This window comes from Fistularia commersonii, chromosome 23, assembly GCF_037954325.1.
Source record: "Fistularia commersonii isolate RoL2024-O1a breed Wild chromosome 23, RoL_Fcom_v1.0, whole genome shotgun sequence".
NCBI lineage: Eukaryota > Metazoa > Chordata > Actinopteri > Syngnathiformes > Fistulariidae > Fistularia > Fistularia commersonii.
In genome coordinates this window covers 8576025-8592465 of record NC_141306.1, presented here as the reverse complement: position 1 = coordinate 8592465, position 16441 = coordinate 8576025, and the positions used below count along the sequence as shown (strand labels likewise).

Genomic DNA, 16441 nt, shown 5'->3' with positions numbered 1-16441 from the left:
ATTTGAAGACAATCTGGGCTTGACTGGGTTTTTTTGTCTCACTGAATTCTGTCAGTTCCTCTCTAACGTCAGCTTCTTTTACCCTGCCGAATAAGAAAAACACACAGAATTGGCCTTTTCTTATGTTTATTCGTCAGGACTGTACATGCATACCCCTCCACATAATTTCAAAGTTGTATATCATCTGGGTTGCCATGACAATGTATAGGTCCAACATTAGAGTACATTCAGATATAACAGCTATTTCACCAGATACTCTTGTTTGCCACCTATGTATAAACAATAAAACCCACACTTTCTCTTTGGTGGAACTGAACACGTTAGGTCACATTAATTAACAAGCAGCCTAAGTAATTAATCTGTTGTCTCGCTGTAGATTCTCACGCTGACACCACAGTGAACTTTACAGATTAAGGCATGTGACATCAAACCAGGGACAGAGGAGATGAAGAGCGGAGGAGGAGGTGGAGGTGGAGGTGGAGGTGGAGGTGATGTGCTCAGATGTACACGGGCTGCTCCTGAGCCGTCAGCAGGCGATACATGGCCGCAGGCATCGTCTTCATGTGTATCTGGACACAAGAGCAAAGACGGGAGACCAACATTTGAATGTCTCAGCCTCGATCCTCTTTTTTTTTTTTTTTTTTAAACACTAAATGCTGGCCGGCGCCTCCTGGCAGCGGTGACGGCTGTTACGGGTCGGCGCTGCCGGGACGTTTGAACGAGAGGAAGCGTGTGGTGTCACGGATAAACATTCGCTCAGTCGATATGAGACGTTTTTGAGACAGCTGATCTCCAGGTATTGTTGCTCAGTTCTGCTTCTTTGCCTGCCTGAATGTGAAAAACAGGTCTTGCTTCAGACCTGAAAGTAAACAAAAGGGTAGGTAGCTTCTAAAGGAGCTTCTGTGGACCCTCCTCATGTTTCCTTTGCAGTATTAGATATTTAGGAGCCCCACCGTCAGCCACCTTTGATCAGATTTCTTTCTACATGTGGTCTCGAGCAGACCAAAGAACATTGATCTGCGGCGCATTGATCCACGTCACAGCGAGGAGACATCAGAGTTGTCTGTAGACGTGCGCGGCTGGTCCAGGCTGAGAAAATGGAGAACGTGTTTACTTGGCATTTCCCATTAATCCCTTTTCCAGTGGGATGGCCTGCGTTGTTTTACCAGTGTTCTACCTCTGTGCACGTGAGGGTTGCGGGGATGCTGTGAAAGGGGCTGCAGACCCACCTCCCCCATGGCGTTAGACAGGATTTGAACGATCCTCTCATGAGGCGTCGCCACGACACTCTGGCTGTTGATCTCAATGATGCGGTGTCCGACACGAACACCCCCCCTCTCAGCGATCCCTCCTCTCATCAGGCTGCAGATCTGCGTACACACACACACACACGCAGGGAGGCGACGACTTATTTGGTTTCTGCATATTTCTACAAGTCAACGTTAAGACTCATGAACACAATGTGACACCTGATTCACCTCCATATTAGTAAATAAATTTGAAGGAAAATCAGAATCCCAGAATAAGTTGCAAAGATGAGAAAAAGTGCTGGTTTTGGGCATGTGTGTGTGTGTGTGTGTGTGTGTGTGTGTGTGTGTGTGTCATGGGTACATTAAGTTCCTCTCCCTCTCTCGCTAAGTTAACTTCTCCTTGCAGCCTCTCCTCAGAGTGCCTGATTTTGTCATAAGCAGCCCATCTGACTGCCACTCAGATGGCCTTCAGCTTCTTCTGCAAACTTGTCTGCATCTCCAGCCAGACTTTCAGAAACCTCCGGGGGAGTTTTCTTTTTTTTTTTTGGTCCTTCGGGTTATTTTCTGCCTGTCTTTTCTGACTCTTTGCAGACTGACTCCGACTTCCTTCTGTCTTGATCTAGTCGTATAGCGGTGTACCGGTACAAATTAATATAGGCAGTGTTGCCCTTTCCTCACTGTGAATCTGGAGTATTGTCACAAAAAGCTCAATGATGTGTTTATTACTGGAATGTGACGACGTGAGGTGATTGCGTGCCTTTCTCGGAGTGAGTCCGCTTCTGATGGTGACGCAGATCCAAACAGCTTGCAAAGGTTCCCTAACTCTGGGGCGTCTCATTGCGCTGGGGCCAGGTTTCCGTGTTCTTGCTCCGGCACAGTAATGACTGTTGTCCAGCAAGTTGTTTTGGCTTTTTATGTACATTTGAAGGCTTAAAATTGAGAATATTGTATTTTGGACCTTTTAAGACTCAGGGAGGAACCCCGAACTTGGTGTATTTCATGTACTTCAATTTTAACCTGTGAATGTGGAAGATGTAAACATCCGGGTCATTCAAGGTATCTTGATTTTGTGCTTCGCCTTGATATTCTTCTTCACGTGTGGTTGATTTTGCATTTTTAAGTTGAAGCGGCACCACAGACACACATAAGTGGGGACGAAAAAAAAAACTCACAATGCCGTTCTGGACACTGAAACCCAGCTGATAACGGAGGTCTGGCCTGCGAATTAGCACCATGGTGACGGGGGGGCACCTGACGATGTTCATCTTGATTCTGCTCTGAGACTTCAGGCCCTGAGGACAGATGAGGCGCTTAGAGACTTACTGGAACAAAAACACAGGACAGCGAGAAGCTTAAAAGCCGGTGACCTCGGTACCTTGATGATGCTCTGGCAGGTGCTGAGCGATAAACCGACCAGGCTCGTCCCGTTGACGGTCATGATCTGGTCTCCGATGTTTAGGCGTCCGGACTTCTCGGCCGGACCGCCGTGCATCAGGCTGGCGATGATGACGGTGGGGAGGATGGATCCCCAGCCCGACTCGACTATCACCACCCCGAGAATCTCCCCTTTCTGCTTCTCTATGTAAACCTGCCGAGAGATCGTTTCGTATTGCCGGATCAACCGCGGGAAACGATTTCGGGCCGGATCCGGAATTGCTCAAGATTGTGAAAAATGAGCGCAGTGGACCGGGCGGAGCATCTCAAATTCACCTTCATGCTGTGATGATGAGGAATGTTGTTTTCATGCTCATGCCATTGAACCAGCTGCTCAGCCAAACTACTGGCAGGCAAGCGGAGCGGAAAAAAAAAACGTCCTATCTGATACGATGACCAACAGGAAGGATGCGTTTCAGCGCTCCGTGTCGTGAATTTGCAGTGGCCATAAATGCGTGGCATCCCTTCAGACTCATATACGTGTTTTTAAGCTTTTAATCAGGTAAAGATACTCCCGGGGTTCTGATCCCCGTGTCTCCGCTGCCACCCACTGGATGACTTACATCTCTGCAGTTCTCTGACTTGGAGAAGTGGATGAGGTCATCATTGTACATGTCCTGAGTGTTGAGCAGGTCGCTGTACTCCCGCTGGCTCAGGTCCTCGGGGTCAATGCCGTTTGCTCGCAGGAACTCCTGGTAGGCGACGCTGAAGGACTGCCCGATGGACTGGGCGATGAGCTGGGCCTGAGCGGGACGACAGAATCGCCACGGCGCTTTAAAGGGATTATTTAGATCCAATTACAACCTCAAAGTCAGAACGGATGCTCGCCTTCACTTTGGCGCCGAAGGGTCTGAGCCAGTTGCCATATCTTGCTTTTGACTGATTCGTATGAAGTGTAAGTGAATTGAGATAAAGAGTTTGTGAAAATGACCGGTAGGATTCTTTCAGTGACTTGCTATAAGGTTTGCCGTCAGGTGTTTAGCCTAGCTTAGCACCGGCACTACAGGTTAATGCAGACCTGGGCATTTTACAGGCCATTTTGCTTTTTTTATCCGGCCCGGCAAGCAATTTTCTTTGAATATTTCAACAAGTATTTTCAATCAAAATCAAATTTAGAAACTCCTTATTTTTTCCTTATGTTTAATTTTGTATGGATGATTTGATTCAAAATAATGTCAGTATATTTATATGATCATGAAATAAAATGCCATAAAGTGTAAATATTTAAATTGCAATTTTCATTTTGTTCAATTTACATGATACCTAGTTAGCCGGCGCATAAAAATTAAATATAAAAATAATCGCCCACCCCTGGGTTAATGTCTTGAAAACACTGGCTGTGCAGAAAGTGCCAGGAGTGAAGAATCGCTTATCACTGATGGTGATGATTCGAATCTTAAAGTGGATTTCTCTATACAGGTGTTAAAAAAAGTGACGGTAACACAGAACTTTGAATAAAAAAAAGTAGAGGCAGACAGAAGTGGCTCCTCTCCATTTCATTATGAGGACAACCTGACAGCTTTAGCGGTTCGTTCTAAATCCCAGACTCACGTCCTCGGACTCAAAAACGTGGCAGATCATCCTGTAAAGCCTCCTGTCGTCGTGGCTCATCGTGGTCTCCTCCCCCGAGTGCTCCAGGTTCTCCTGCGCGCTGCGGGACCGGACCATCTTCCCCCGTGCCATCAATACCACCATGTTGCCGATGTCAGCGATGTAGGAGATGGTTCTCAGCGGCAGATCCATTAGGGACTCCTGTTGGCCAAAGACAAGCAGGGATCAGACCTTCACAGTTCCCCCCCCTGGAGGTCGAAGCGCCGACGGGCGGGTCATTAAATCCTCACCTGAGTGTCTGCATTGAGGACTTTGATTCTCTGCGTCGACATGAAAAGATCCACCTCGGCGGTCGGCAGGCCCTCGCCGTTAGGGCTCTGCATCGACAACACGGAGAAAAACGTTAAACCGGAGCCGACGGCAAAGCGTCACGTCCGACCACTATAAATACGACCGACGCAACAAGCAAGAAAATAGCTTCTGGTTTTACACAAACTCACCTTCTTCCTGCTGCTGGCCTGCTTTTGAGCCGCCTGCAGAGACCGGAGCAAAGACACAAACACACCAGTCAAGACAGCGCAAGACGCCTTCCTTCGCCGCACAGGATCCCCGATCCTAATGCCAAATTAAGGGACAAGAAAAGCTAAAGGCTAATATGTGCGTGGGAGGACAGTGACGCTACTGTCCGTCAGGTCTGACGGCAGAAGACGACCGCACATCGGCGTGACACGGAGGACCCTGGAGGCTGCAGCACCGCCGCGGACGGAGCATCAACAACTCTGGCAAGTTTCATTTGGCCGAAACGTGTCCGCGTTGTTTGGCGATTTTGATGTTCTCGTCACTGTCATCGGCGCGGACGTGATGTAAGCGGGTCAGAGGTTTTACTTGCGAATTGTCACAATCCAAACTGACAGATCAGGCGTTCACAGTGCTGTGTGTGTGTGTTCGTTTTTTAGCCGTCGATCAATTACTTTTAAAAAGGCTCGAGTCACCCCAAAAATGTAGAATTTTTTTTTTACATTTCCGAAGATGCCAAGTCTGTCACTGAGGATTTTAGAGGTTCCTCTTAATTTAAGAAATACTGCTTCGCACTGTTGAAAAAAAAGACTATTATATGACTATTTATATAGTAAATCCGACAAACAGCATCTCCAGGCTTAACTTTGTTATTGTTGATGTGATTTAAGGAGCTCTTTGCAGGTGAAGCATCGACAAAAAAAAACAAAAGTTGTTATGACTGTATCATCTCGCTCTGATACAAATGCTGGTGATCTGATGTTTATCCGAGCTGACGTATCGCCACCACAAGCACGTTTTCACGCTGGTCAGTGAGAGTGTGTCATCACAAAACTCAGCAGGCTGTTCATAATCACCCTGAGCAGGAGTGTGACGCCCCCATCTGTGCTGCATGTCATCTTCTCACCTTCGGGTCCCGACAACCACGAGGGTCTGCTGACAAAGTGCCGCTCTGTCTTTGTGTTATCTTATCCGCAGCAGGGGAAGGATGTGGAACTCTAATTGTTATTGGTAAAAATTCAAAACAGATTTTTCCAAGGACAAAATCTTGACTGTCCTATATATATATATATATATATATATATATATATACTGCTCGAAAAAAATAAAGGGAACACTTGAACAACACAATGTAACTCCAAGTCAATCACACTTCTGTGAAATCATAGTGTCCACTCAGGAAGCAACACAGATTCATTTTGACTTGTTTTAAGGACATTACATCAAAGTTGGATCAGCCTGGAGTGTGTTTTTACACTTTAATTTTGAGTGTGATTCCTAATCCAGACCTCCATGGGTTGATACATTTGATTTCCATTGATAATTTTTGTGTGATTTTGTTGTCAGCACATTCAACTGTGTAAAGAGCAAAGTATTTCATAAGAATATTTCATTCATTTAGATCTAGGATGTGTTTTTTAAGTGCTCCCTTTATTTTTTTGAGCAGTATATATATATATACATATATATATATATATATATATATATATATATATATATATATATATATATGTACATAAATAAAAATATATTTTATATTTAAAATATATATGTATATATATATATATTTCTATGTATTTATTTATTTTTTTTTTTCAATTCTGTGAAAAATTGAAATCTTTCATAGGCTCGTAGCGGATTTATTGAAGAGATAAAATCATATCAGCAGCTATAAATGGAGCCTTGAAATATCTTTTATTTTTAGAACGTGTGTGTGTGTGTGTGTGTGTGAGTGTGTGTGTGTGAGAGAGAGAGAGAGAGAGAGAGAGAGAGAGAGAGCTAGAAAGAGCAAGAAAGATCTCGTGCGCTTGCATTTCAACAATTAAAGGATAAATGAAATTTCTTTTCCTCGACTAAAACGGTCAACTCCCTTGTCTACCATCCTGCCATCCTGCTTCAGGTGGTGTTTAGTCCATGAGTTGATTTATAAACTACTACGGACTGATTTGATTTACGCTGTCTGACAAAAGACAAGATAACATGACTCATCTATCCTCCTCTATGATTTTCAGGCGGGTTGGGTCTCCATCCCGTTTTGTTTGCAGATGGTATCCTTCGTGTTACAGCTGGATTATCTGCCTCCCGCAGAAGACACTTCTGTAATTACTGGCAGGCACGAACTGAATGAGGTTTTACAGTTTCTTATTGAAAGCCCGCTGAAGCTGATCAGCCAGGCAGAATAAATCACACTTCCTGTCCCCAGATCTGCGGTGATGAATGTAGACCAATAAATGAAGCTGCTGCAAACTGACTCATCGCCGCCTGAATGCTCCTGACAGAAACGTGGTTTTTAGGCAAAAGCAGAAGTAAAGCCCGAACTGTAAACCGAGCACTAAATTTGGTAGCTATCGCAAATCACATGCTGCACAAGTTACATTTGGCCTGTAACTCAGTTAAGAAATGTTCTGGCACTGAAGTCTGGTATGGAGCACAAAACTACAATCGGGTTTTGTAAACCCCCGAACAACCATCTTTGTGTTCTACTTTGTGAGCTGATGTTTTCTCCGCTACAGCCTCGAGTTCCGGAAAAAAGTGAAAACATCAGACTGGTGAGTCACGTACACAAATGTATTTGTTGTTTTTCACCTTTTCATCAGAACCTTCCTGCATTTAAACTGTCCCTCCGGCCTCCTTCTATAACCAGAGCCACCGATCCGGCCCGAATCCACGCGGGCTGCACTCGTCACCTTGTCACCGAGTACACGGTCATGGTGAGCTATTTCTTTTCATATTAACTGCAGAAAAAAAAAACCTTGAAATTTCAATATCAGGCTGTGAATGTAATTTGAAGTATCGCTCTCAGAGCGCCGCGTGTTTAATACCGACGGACAGAGTCGAGGTCGAAGCTCAAAAGTCTCGACAGACACTTCATGGATCGTCTCCGGGAATCTGTGCGACTGAGGCTCGAGAGCAGTGATCTGTGCACGATACGTGAGCACGGAGCCACGGGCTGTGGTGCCCGGAAGCTTCGCTGACACTAAAAGACCCAGACATGAAGAAAATCTCCACCGTGTCGTCTGACTAGTCACCTCTTCGATGGCTAACAGTAAGTCAAGAGCGTAGCCCTTTCGGCTAAAAAGAGGCTAACTTTGACGTCGAGTATCTAAAAATTGTATTTACCCTACAGGGCAGAGCAGGGACCAAACTGTCCCATCTAACTGATCCACATTCTCACCCGGACTCTGCTCATGGCCTCCTGCGCCTGCTGCATACGAGCGTTCTTTGTCGGCATCCTCTCTGACAGCAGGTGGGTGCAGCCCAGGTAAGTAGCTGCGAAGATGATGCCGTCGATAAGGTCCTCTGGGTCACATGGTCCCGGAACTGCGAAAACACACACGCCTCCTTAGGCACGGGTACAGACAGGTGTGCACCGGAGATGGAAACTAGTTATCCAAAGACGGAAAAGAAATATTTAAATAGCTGATATGGATCTAACACGGCGAAAAGTAGTTAGGCCAGGCCCAGAAGAAAAGGATGATCACACTCACCCTCCACAAACGTGGGAAATTGGGGAAGAGACCTTCGAATCTATACAAACACAAAGAAAAAGGCCGTCACCGCTCTTATCTTTCCGCTCACATACTGCAGACTCCTGACTCATTTACATTCTGCAGGACGTTTACTGCTGTCAGCCGTTTGTCTGCTGCCGCACAACAACTTGGTAAAGGGTGCCGGGGCTCCTCCTTTCGAGAGCCCGGATCCGGTTCGGATTGTGAAAAGAGTTGATGTCGGACTTCCAAAATTAGTTGGACTCAGGAAAGGAAACTCTTCATTCTATAATACCATTTGCCTGATACCTTTCTAAATGCCATCCCATTACAAACTGCTCCTTTCGCACTTGGAGTCGCTTCATCAAGTGGGGGATCATTTCGTCCCGGTTCTCAGACCCAGCTCGCCACGTTCATTTATGGAACGTCCAGTTATGATGCGGTCCCGGTTTCATTTTCTAAACTTCAGTCCCGAATATATTACATTATGTTACATTGCATTTGGCAGACGCTTTTATCCAAAGCGACTTACAATAGAGGACATAGGGACTGCAAATACACTTGCAAATACACGATGCACAGGAAATATACAGAACAGAATATAATTTCTAGTGCGTGTTTTCAGGCTACACCGGTGGTCCGCAATTCAACCTAATACTTTAAAGTTCATCCCGATCTTCTAACCTGCAGCTGAACAGCAGACGTCTGAGCTCACCTCCTGCGTGGTTGTCTGCTGTGGAGGAGACTGAGGTTGGACCGAAGGCTGCGGTTTTTGAGGTGGAGGCTGTTGCTGTTGTTGCGGTGGATGCTGACTGGCCAGTGTGTGCGGGTGCTGCGGGTTCGGCTGCCTGGCGGCGTCCCTAGACTGAGGCGGGCGGCCTGGCCGAGGATGGTGGTTGTGCTGCTGCTGCTGCTGCTGCTGCTGATAAAGGTGGGCGTGAAGGGGCCTGGGTGACTCGTCGGCCAGCGGACTGACCGGCTCGGACACCAACTGAGACGGCGAGTGAGGAGAAGACTGACGGAAACAGAGAGGAAGAGAAAACATGTCCGACGAACAATCGGAGTGAGCGTGCCGTGTTCTGACACGGGAACATTTAGGATCAGGGCGTGGATTAAAATTAAGTGAGTACAGAACATTTAAATCTTGTTACGTAAACGTTACATTTCAAATTACTGCAAGAATCCAATACGCTGTATTTCTAGAGCTAATGATAATGTTCAATATTAAATATGTACAATTTTCTGACCTATATGTTAAATGAAAGTAAATAAATAATGCCAGTATAAATACTTAATGACTCGAAGAACGCTTCATTAATTGTAATTGCCTCTAACTTCACCAGACGGTTGAACACACGACGCTCTTGCGAGCATCTCCATCAATCAGCTGACATTCATCAATTTAGAAATGAAGTGTTTTTAGGAAACACATCGCAGTTACATCAGAGTCCCTTCTCTCTGTGATCTCTTGATGCCGTTCCATGCAATTCATTGGAATAGTTTCAATTGATTAGTTCGGCTTTTAGGGAAATAAATCCCAACGGTGATTCATATAAAAGAAATAATGTGTTCATATACTGAGGCTGTATGATGCATCATCAACATTTGTCATAAGGCAAGAGCGTGAATTTTAATTTCAGGTATTTTGCCCTATTTATAGCTTTTATATATTCAGGGATTCAAATTTCTTTGGTTTCTCTAAGCTGAGCCTGGTGATGCTTTTCTTTTCTTTTCCTCAAAAGGTTTTTCCACCCTACTGGTGTGCTCGATTATTACCCGGCAGAGAAAAGAAAGCGGAAACAGGCTGTGGGGAATCGATTCCCTGTTATTTTTCCTTAAAAAAATTGAAATCCCCTAAAATGCACGCGTATGATGGAAAGGGACACTAACGTGGCCGGCCACGGTCTGCAGCTGGTAGACCTCCTCCGAGGGGCTCAGCTCCTGCCTCATCACCCAGATGGGCTCCACGGGCTGGTCGGGCGTGTAGGGGGACCGGACCGCTTTTGTCTTCACCTCCTCGATAGCCTCCCTGATGTCTTTAATCGCCAGGTTGATGGCGTCTCTGGAGACCTGAGTACCGTCCTCATCCTGGGCTGGCGACGGGCTGGTGGCCTTCCTGGGATCGTGTCTGTGACTTTTGGAGCCGGGTCTTTGGTCACCGCCGACCCCCTCGCCGTCGGACTGGCCGTCGTAGTTATGCAGCCGGCAGCCGACGGAGCGGTCCAAGGGGAAGTGAAGTCTGGCCTGCCTGGGCGCGTGATGGGAGCCCTTGGTGGGGGAGGAGGGAACCCCTCTGTTTACATTCTCCTGTCTATGGCGGGTAAACGGCTCCTGTTGGGCCTCATCGGGCTCGGTCCTGGGACCGGACTGCCTATGCGACTCAAGATAGGAGGTGTTCAGGGACTCGGGGAAAGAATTGGGAACGCCCGTGGGCTTGGAGTACTTGTCGGGCTCCGGGCAGGTCTTCTGGTAAGACTCGGTATAAAAGTCTGCATAGGTTTTGGGGTAATATTCAGAGCGGCAGTTGGAGAGGTACAGGGACTCAGAGGAATCCTCATCATCTTCAGGTAGCAGGTCATTGTCAGGCAGGGGGCTCAAACTGGCGTCTTCGCCGAAGTGGTCCATCTGCGGGAAGCGCGGGGCTTCGGGGGACGAAGGAGGGGTCGGTGACTGGAGAGGCGGCGGGCTGTGGAGCGGCCCGTCCATGCTGAGAGAGGCGGCGCTCTCGGTGTCGGAGAAAACTTCGGTTATTTCACTTCCCTGAGCTGCGACATCCGCCGCCGCCGCGTCCTCCCGATCCTCCGTCTCCTCACATACTTCTGCACCGTCATCCTCTGTCTGCACGTCGCCGTGGCAAAAACCGGAGAGATCTGAGGTCGAATGCCGGTCTCCGTTATCCTCTGCCGGTTCTCGTTCCTTGTCCTTCTCCCGAGCCGGCTCGGACTCTTTTTCACACTCGCCGTTGGGTTCTGGTTCAGGCTTACCGGGCAGAGTGCGCTTGGGACTGTGGTTCTGTGGACCCGGCGAGAGGTGAGTGGGGGTGACGACAGCGACGGGAGTGAGTTGCGGGGAACCACCGTCCTGCAACCGCTCCCTCGGAGGATCATCTGCGCTCTGCTGCGTCCGCGCCTCTGCCGGACCTTCCCTCTTTTCCGTGGCGGACGAAGACTCTTGCACCGCCCTGACCTGAGGCCTCTGTCTGTGACCTCGGAACCTGGGATTCGGGTCGCCGTGGCGACGGTAACGGGCGACGGCAGGTCGGGGGTGTTGGACAGGACGCGGCTCTGCGGTTTGATTTGCAGTAGAAGGAGCCGCCTCCGGGACCACGGCGGGACACTGAGCCTGACTGTGACCCTGCCCCGACGGGGGCCGCCGGCGGTGCCGATGCTGACCGCGACCGGACGGTGCGTGATGGTGGTGAGGATGATGAGGGTTGGGTTCTCCCTCCTGGATGAGCATCTGACACGGCCTCCAGGAGCGACGTACGTGCGGTTCCTTATTGTGCGGCTGCCTCCTGAGGGACTCGGACGCCATTTCCGCCTCGCCTGTCACCTCTCCTTCATACGCCTCGCTCATGGCTGTGATCGGATTCTTTCAGAACACGATCCTTCTCATTCTAAAAGGAAACCTTGCTCATAACTGTCTGGAAGACAAAGAGACAGGAATCAAATTAATTTATCAGAGAATGGTGACTTCTACACAGTCTGGGTGAACCAGGTAATGATAGAATTACCACATTTCTAAATCTTGTTTGATTTATTGCTGAAAGTCAAGACAACAAGGGGTTAAACACTGTTTTGTTTCGATTTTCATTAACAGGCCAACATCCTCCGCTTCTAGCTACCCTTAACTTTGAGGATTATCTCCATTTCCAATTCAGTAGGTTTATATTTTGAACTTTTTAGACAAATCACATGACTCTGACACACATACACACACACTGATCCTGCAGTAAAGAGACCTGTTCTCTACTTGCTTGCATTCAGTGCCATAATTTGCACTTCTAAGCGTTCCCTTATTTTCCCACTGTTGCAGTATTGAAGTAGAAACGCACATAGTTTACAGTATGACTTTAACAACATCTTCAGTCTGAACTGAAATTATTCCCAACACTCAAAAGAGAATATTTATGGAGATCGGGAGTATCAAGCCGGGAACTCCCTCTCTTGATAATGCTAATGGCTAAAACCCGAGTCTTCTGGGATTCCTCCGGTCCATATCCAGTACAGCAGCTGGCAAATACAGTTAGAGGATCGCAGAGGAGAGAACAGACAAAAGAGGAGAAGGCGGAGAAAGCAGCGCCGACACGAGACGGACAAGCCAGTGATCTTAAAAATTAATGCCCCGTGAGATTTAGAGTTCCATTTTTGATAGTGTGTTAATATGAATAGGATGTGAGTGTCTCCATCAGTAATATCCTAATACACTTATGAACCAAAGGACACCGTGAATATAAGCCTACTGGCTAATTCAGTCGTTTAGAAATCGGAAAATGAAAAGGTTGCAGAATGCCAAAACTGCACAGTGTGATTAAAAGAAAAAGTCAAAGCTTGGAATAAAGGTCACATGAAAGCTTAAAAGTATTTCTTAGTATCTAACGGCGCAGCATTCATAAGTTATTTATCTGGCTTTAATTATAAAAGTCCATGCGTGACTGCGAGTGTGAAGCAAGTTTGTTCCGCTTGATGTACTACTAAATGTAAAGCCTGGGCTTCACAGTCTGCAAAACACTCAAATCTATGGCTGGACAGCGAGGCGCGGTTCAAATACCTGGTAAGCCCTGAGAAAGGGACAGCGGGACATATCTCAGTGGGTGGATTCTGTGTTATTCATAAGTCAATACATTATGTAATATGTACTTACGGAAGGGCTTCAAAAATGTGTCAAGTACAGCAAAGATGATCATAACAGTACTATCTATCGTTACCACACATCATTCCGGTCTATTTGGCAAACATGAGAGCCGGGAACCAAAACTTGAAAAACGTGTGAGACAATTTAGTTTCTAATAAGCAAAAATAACTACCAAGTTAATTACGTTTATATGCTTTGTAAGTTAATTGCGATCATGTGCTTGATTTATGAAGCTCTTTCCCTTCAATGAATTACTCTGTTTGTTGACTGTATTGAAATCATTTAGACAGTTAAGGCTGAATATGAAATGTTAAAATAGTTCGCAGACCAACGGACCTTTAATCCTACTAAAACAAAAAACAGACCAAGACCCTGTAAATGTGTTTCTGTTATAAAATCCACACACATCCACATACTGACTGATTAAGTGACATAGAGAAGATCGTAAGGGGCAAAAATAACTTGCAAAGTCACCAAGCTGTTATACCTGAGGATTTGAAACGACTGACGTTAGACAATTTCCGAGTGAAATTGAAATATCGTATTTTATGCTGATTTGTGAACTACAAATGAAAATGTACACTACTTTATGGCCCACACTTGGTGAATCACTGGCATGACTGATTATAATAAATCTTACAGAAGTATCAACTGAAACATAGAGTGAATCAAATGTGATAATTGAAACAAAAATGAGAGTCGAGACCTGGCACAGAGGTCAGGGGGCTGTTATTATCCCTCTCTGGCTGGCGCTCGGGATGGGCGGCGGAGGTCGGTGCCTCGGAGAGATGAGGGTCACAGATGGCATCAAACCCTCATCTGCCAGCAGCAGTGAAAGCTGCAGGGGGTGGGGCTTACAAAACCATTAACTCCTTAATCTTGCACTGCTGACAACACACTACTTGCACACTTAAGACTCCACTCAATACCGGTGGATACAGCAAAGAGTATTTCTCATTACGCCACTGTTGCGATGGCTGATTTCGCTATTAATTACGATGCCTTAATGGATTTCAATGTGTAGTCTGAATAGCTGTATGGTTCACGGTTTCCCTCGAAAAATGATTTGTTTCCTGTTGCCCTAATGGTTCCTTTTTAATCTACTTAATATTAGATTCTTGTTTTATGGACGACGTAAACTTAAAAGCTTCTGAGTTTGCATTGAGACACTTATGCACTGAGGCTCTTTGTCACAATGTTACGTTATAATGTTGTATTATTTATAGACAGGCATGGCATACACACTGTAACTGTACAATGATCGGCTCGTGTCCAAAGCATCACTGTGTCATCTTAAGCCAATTAATATTCTTCGAAATGTGGGATTAATAACTCAAATGCAATGTTCAGGAAAGGCGAGGATGTCACCAAGGTGAATAATCAGGATTCCGCATCGGTGCCTTATGCAAGTGGTGTCTTACCTCATTCGACTACTTCCAACCATTTGATCCTGAATTTCAGTTTTAACCTGAATCCAGGCCTCTTAATTCTGCATTAAAACCAGAACTTGGGACAGTATGCGAAACTTAATCAAATATCTCGGACTGTCGGACCTTGTTTGCTTGTCTCCTCACAACAAATCCAAAGATGCCACCTGGGAAAGGCGGATTTATTGCAAGGCAAATTGATTGCATTGTTAATCAATGTTATGGTTTTTACCCCCACCCCCCACCCCCCACGGAGCAATGCGTGCACACACACACACACACACACACACACACACACACACACAGGTCGTACTAACAGAGCCACAGTAAAGGTCCATGTTATGATTGTCATGTTACTTACATGATGCTCTCCGTCATGGCTCCAAATGGGAGCGAAAAAATAATAATCCCTGAACAAGTACCAAACTGTCGAGTGCTTTTATTTTGAAACGGATTTAAATCCACTCCCGTGGTCTTGCGATTCATGTGTTCTCACGAAAAAAAAGATCAAACTAAGCCGATCGTTTTACTATTACTGTGAGTTATCGACGAGAGATCAGTTCTGTGATACATCTCTTCACAATTCCCTCCGGTCGTGTTGCGGACGTGCTGCACTTATTTCCAGGGAAATGCGCCTCTCTTTTCCCCCCTCGCCGTAAATGACAGGCATCCAAATCATTAAAAACGAATGTTTCTGGTGAAAAGGGAGAATTCTGCAGCATCCGCCACCTGTCTAGATTACATCTCGGTGCTGTCCGGGTTAAATCCAGGCAAGTGTCGGGCTCCAAACCCCCGCTTCTCGAACGCGCTCTGACAGCATCTCACGCCGGCCTCCCGCTCCGTAACTCGGCCGTCCGATTGCGGCATCGTCGCCTACCTGCACGTCGGAGGTTCCGGCCGCTGCAGCAAACATCCTCGGCCCCTCGCGTTCGGCGGGTGGTTGCGGGGAGGAGGGACTGTTCTGGGTTCGGTCCGGTTTTGTCCCTTCGAGTAAGTTGGCCGGATAAAAGCAGAGCTCAACCCCTCCTTCTGCACCGTGACATCAGCGCGGATTAACGGCACACAAAGCGCCTTTACAAGCGCTGCTGATGGAGGACAGGACACTCCTCCCACCGCAGCACCGGCTCACCGCAGTACACTGACACCGTCCGGTACCTGACCGGGTGTCTCTGACGGCTCATTCCGGTGGTGTCAAACACCTGGGCAGGTGGCCTACCGGACTTATTTCTTTTCCGTTAACTATTTTCATTTGACGTCGAAGTAGGAGCAGCAACGGCTAACTCACCTTGCTAACTCACCGTGCTAACTCACCTTGCTAACTCACCTAGCTAACTCACCTAGACGGCGTCGGCTTTAATAAACAAGCTAGCGGTTATCGCTCCCCGTTTTAAAAGACTAAAAATCATAAAAAAAAAGATTTAATTCAATTAAAAATTGTCTGTAAGCGACTTCATTCAGGTATTTAGTCATTCTAATCAGAGCTGGCAGACGGAAGTGACTTCATGGTTTTCAGGGCAGTATTATCCATCCATCCATCCATCCATCCATCCATCCATCCATCCATCCATCCATCTATCTATCTATCTATCTATCTATCTATCTATCTATCTATCTATCTATCTATCTATCTATCTATCTATCTATCTATCTATCTATCTATCTATCTATCTATCTATCTATCTATCATCTTGCCAACTCACCTTGATAACTCACTAGCTAACTCACTTAGACGGCGTCGGCTTTAATAAACAAGCTAGCGGTTCTCGCTCCCCATTTTAAAAGACTAAACATAAATTCAAAAAAAATATTTTATGTAATTAAAAATTGTCTGTGAACAACTTTATTCAGCTGTTTAGTCCTTCTAATAAAACCTGGCAGACGGAAGTGACTTCATGGTTTTCAGGGCAGTATTATCTATCTA

General features: G+C 46.3%; 1 protein-coding gene and 1 long non-coding RNA gene across 5 annotated transcripts; one reads left to right on the top strand and one right to left on the bottom strand.

The window, feature by feature from the left end:
* Nucleotides 1-109: 109 nt before the first annotated feature.
* Nucleotides 110-15559, bottom strand: LOC147220955 (uncharacterized). Of its 4 annotated transcripts, none has more exons than XM_086171086.1 (13): nt 15398-15559; nt 10130-11882; nt 8955-9254; nt 8240-8279; nt 7927-8072; nt 4736-4768; nt 4526-4612; nt 4236-4436; nt 3248-3427; nt 2626-2838; nt 2423-2542; nt 1230-1370; nt 110-569 (listed from the first exon to the last, which is right to left on the bottom strand). In XM_086171086.1, exons 2-13 carry the CDS (start codon nt 11813-11815, stop codon nt 498-500), a joined length of 3219 nt encoding a protein of 1072 aa, XP_086027212.1. In that variant the 5' UTR covers nt 11816-11882; nt 15398-15559; the 3' UTR covers nt 110-497. The 4 variants fall into 4 exon arrangements, with proteins under 4 accessions (XP_086027212.1, XP_086027215.1, XP_086027213.1 ...); XM_086171089.1 differs by having other exon boundaries at nt 10130-11878; XM_086171087.1 differs by lacking the exon at nt 15398-15559 and adding an exon at nt 14882-15371.
* On the top strand, nt 6384-9019 carry LOC147220956 (uncharacterized). The gene is made up of 3 exons (XR_015107986.1): nt 6384-7797; nt 7879-8013; nt 8930-9019. It is a non-coding gene; the product is annotated as an uncharacterized LOC147220956 (long non-coding RNA).
* Nucleotides 15560-16441: the final 882 nt, after the last annotated feature.

Excerpts from the sequence above, each read along its gene's own strand:
- LOC147220955 (XM_086171086.1), bottom strand. The coding sequence starts at position 11,815 with ATGAGCGAGGCGTATGAAGGAGAGGTGACAGGCGAGGCGGAAATGGCG. Across the intron at positions 8,073-8,239 it reads ATTTCCCACGTTTGTGGAGG|TTCCGGGACCATGTGACCCA; the intron begins GTGAGTGTGATC and ends GTGTTTTCGCAG. Across the intron at positions 570-1,229 it reads TGTCTAACGCCATGGGGGAG|ATACACATGAAGACGATGCC; the intron begins GTGGGTCTGCAG and ends TCTTGTGTCCAG.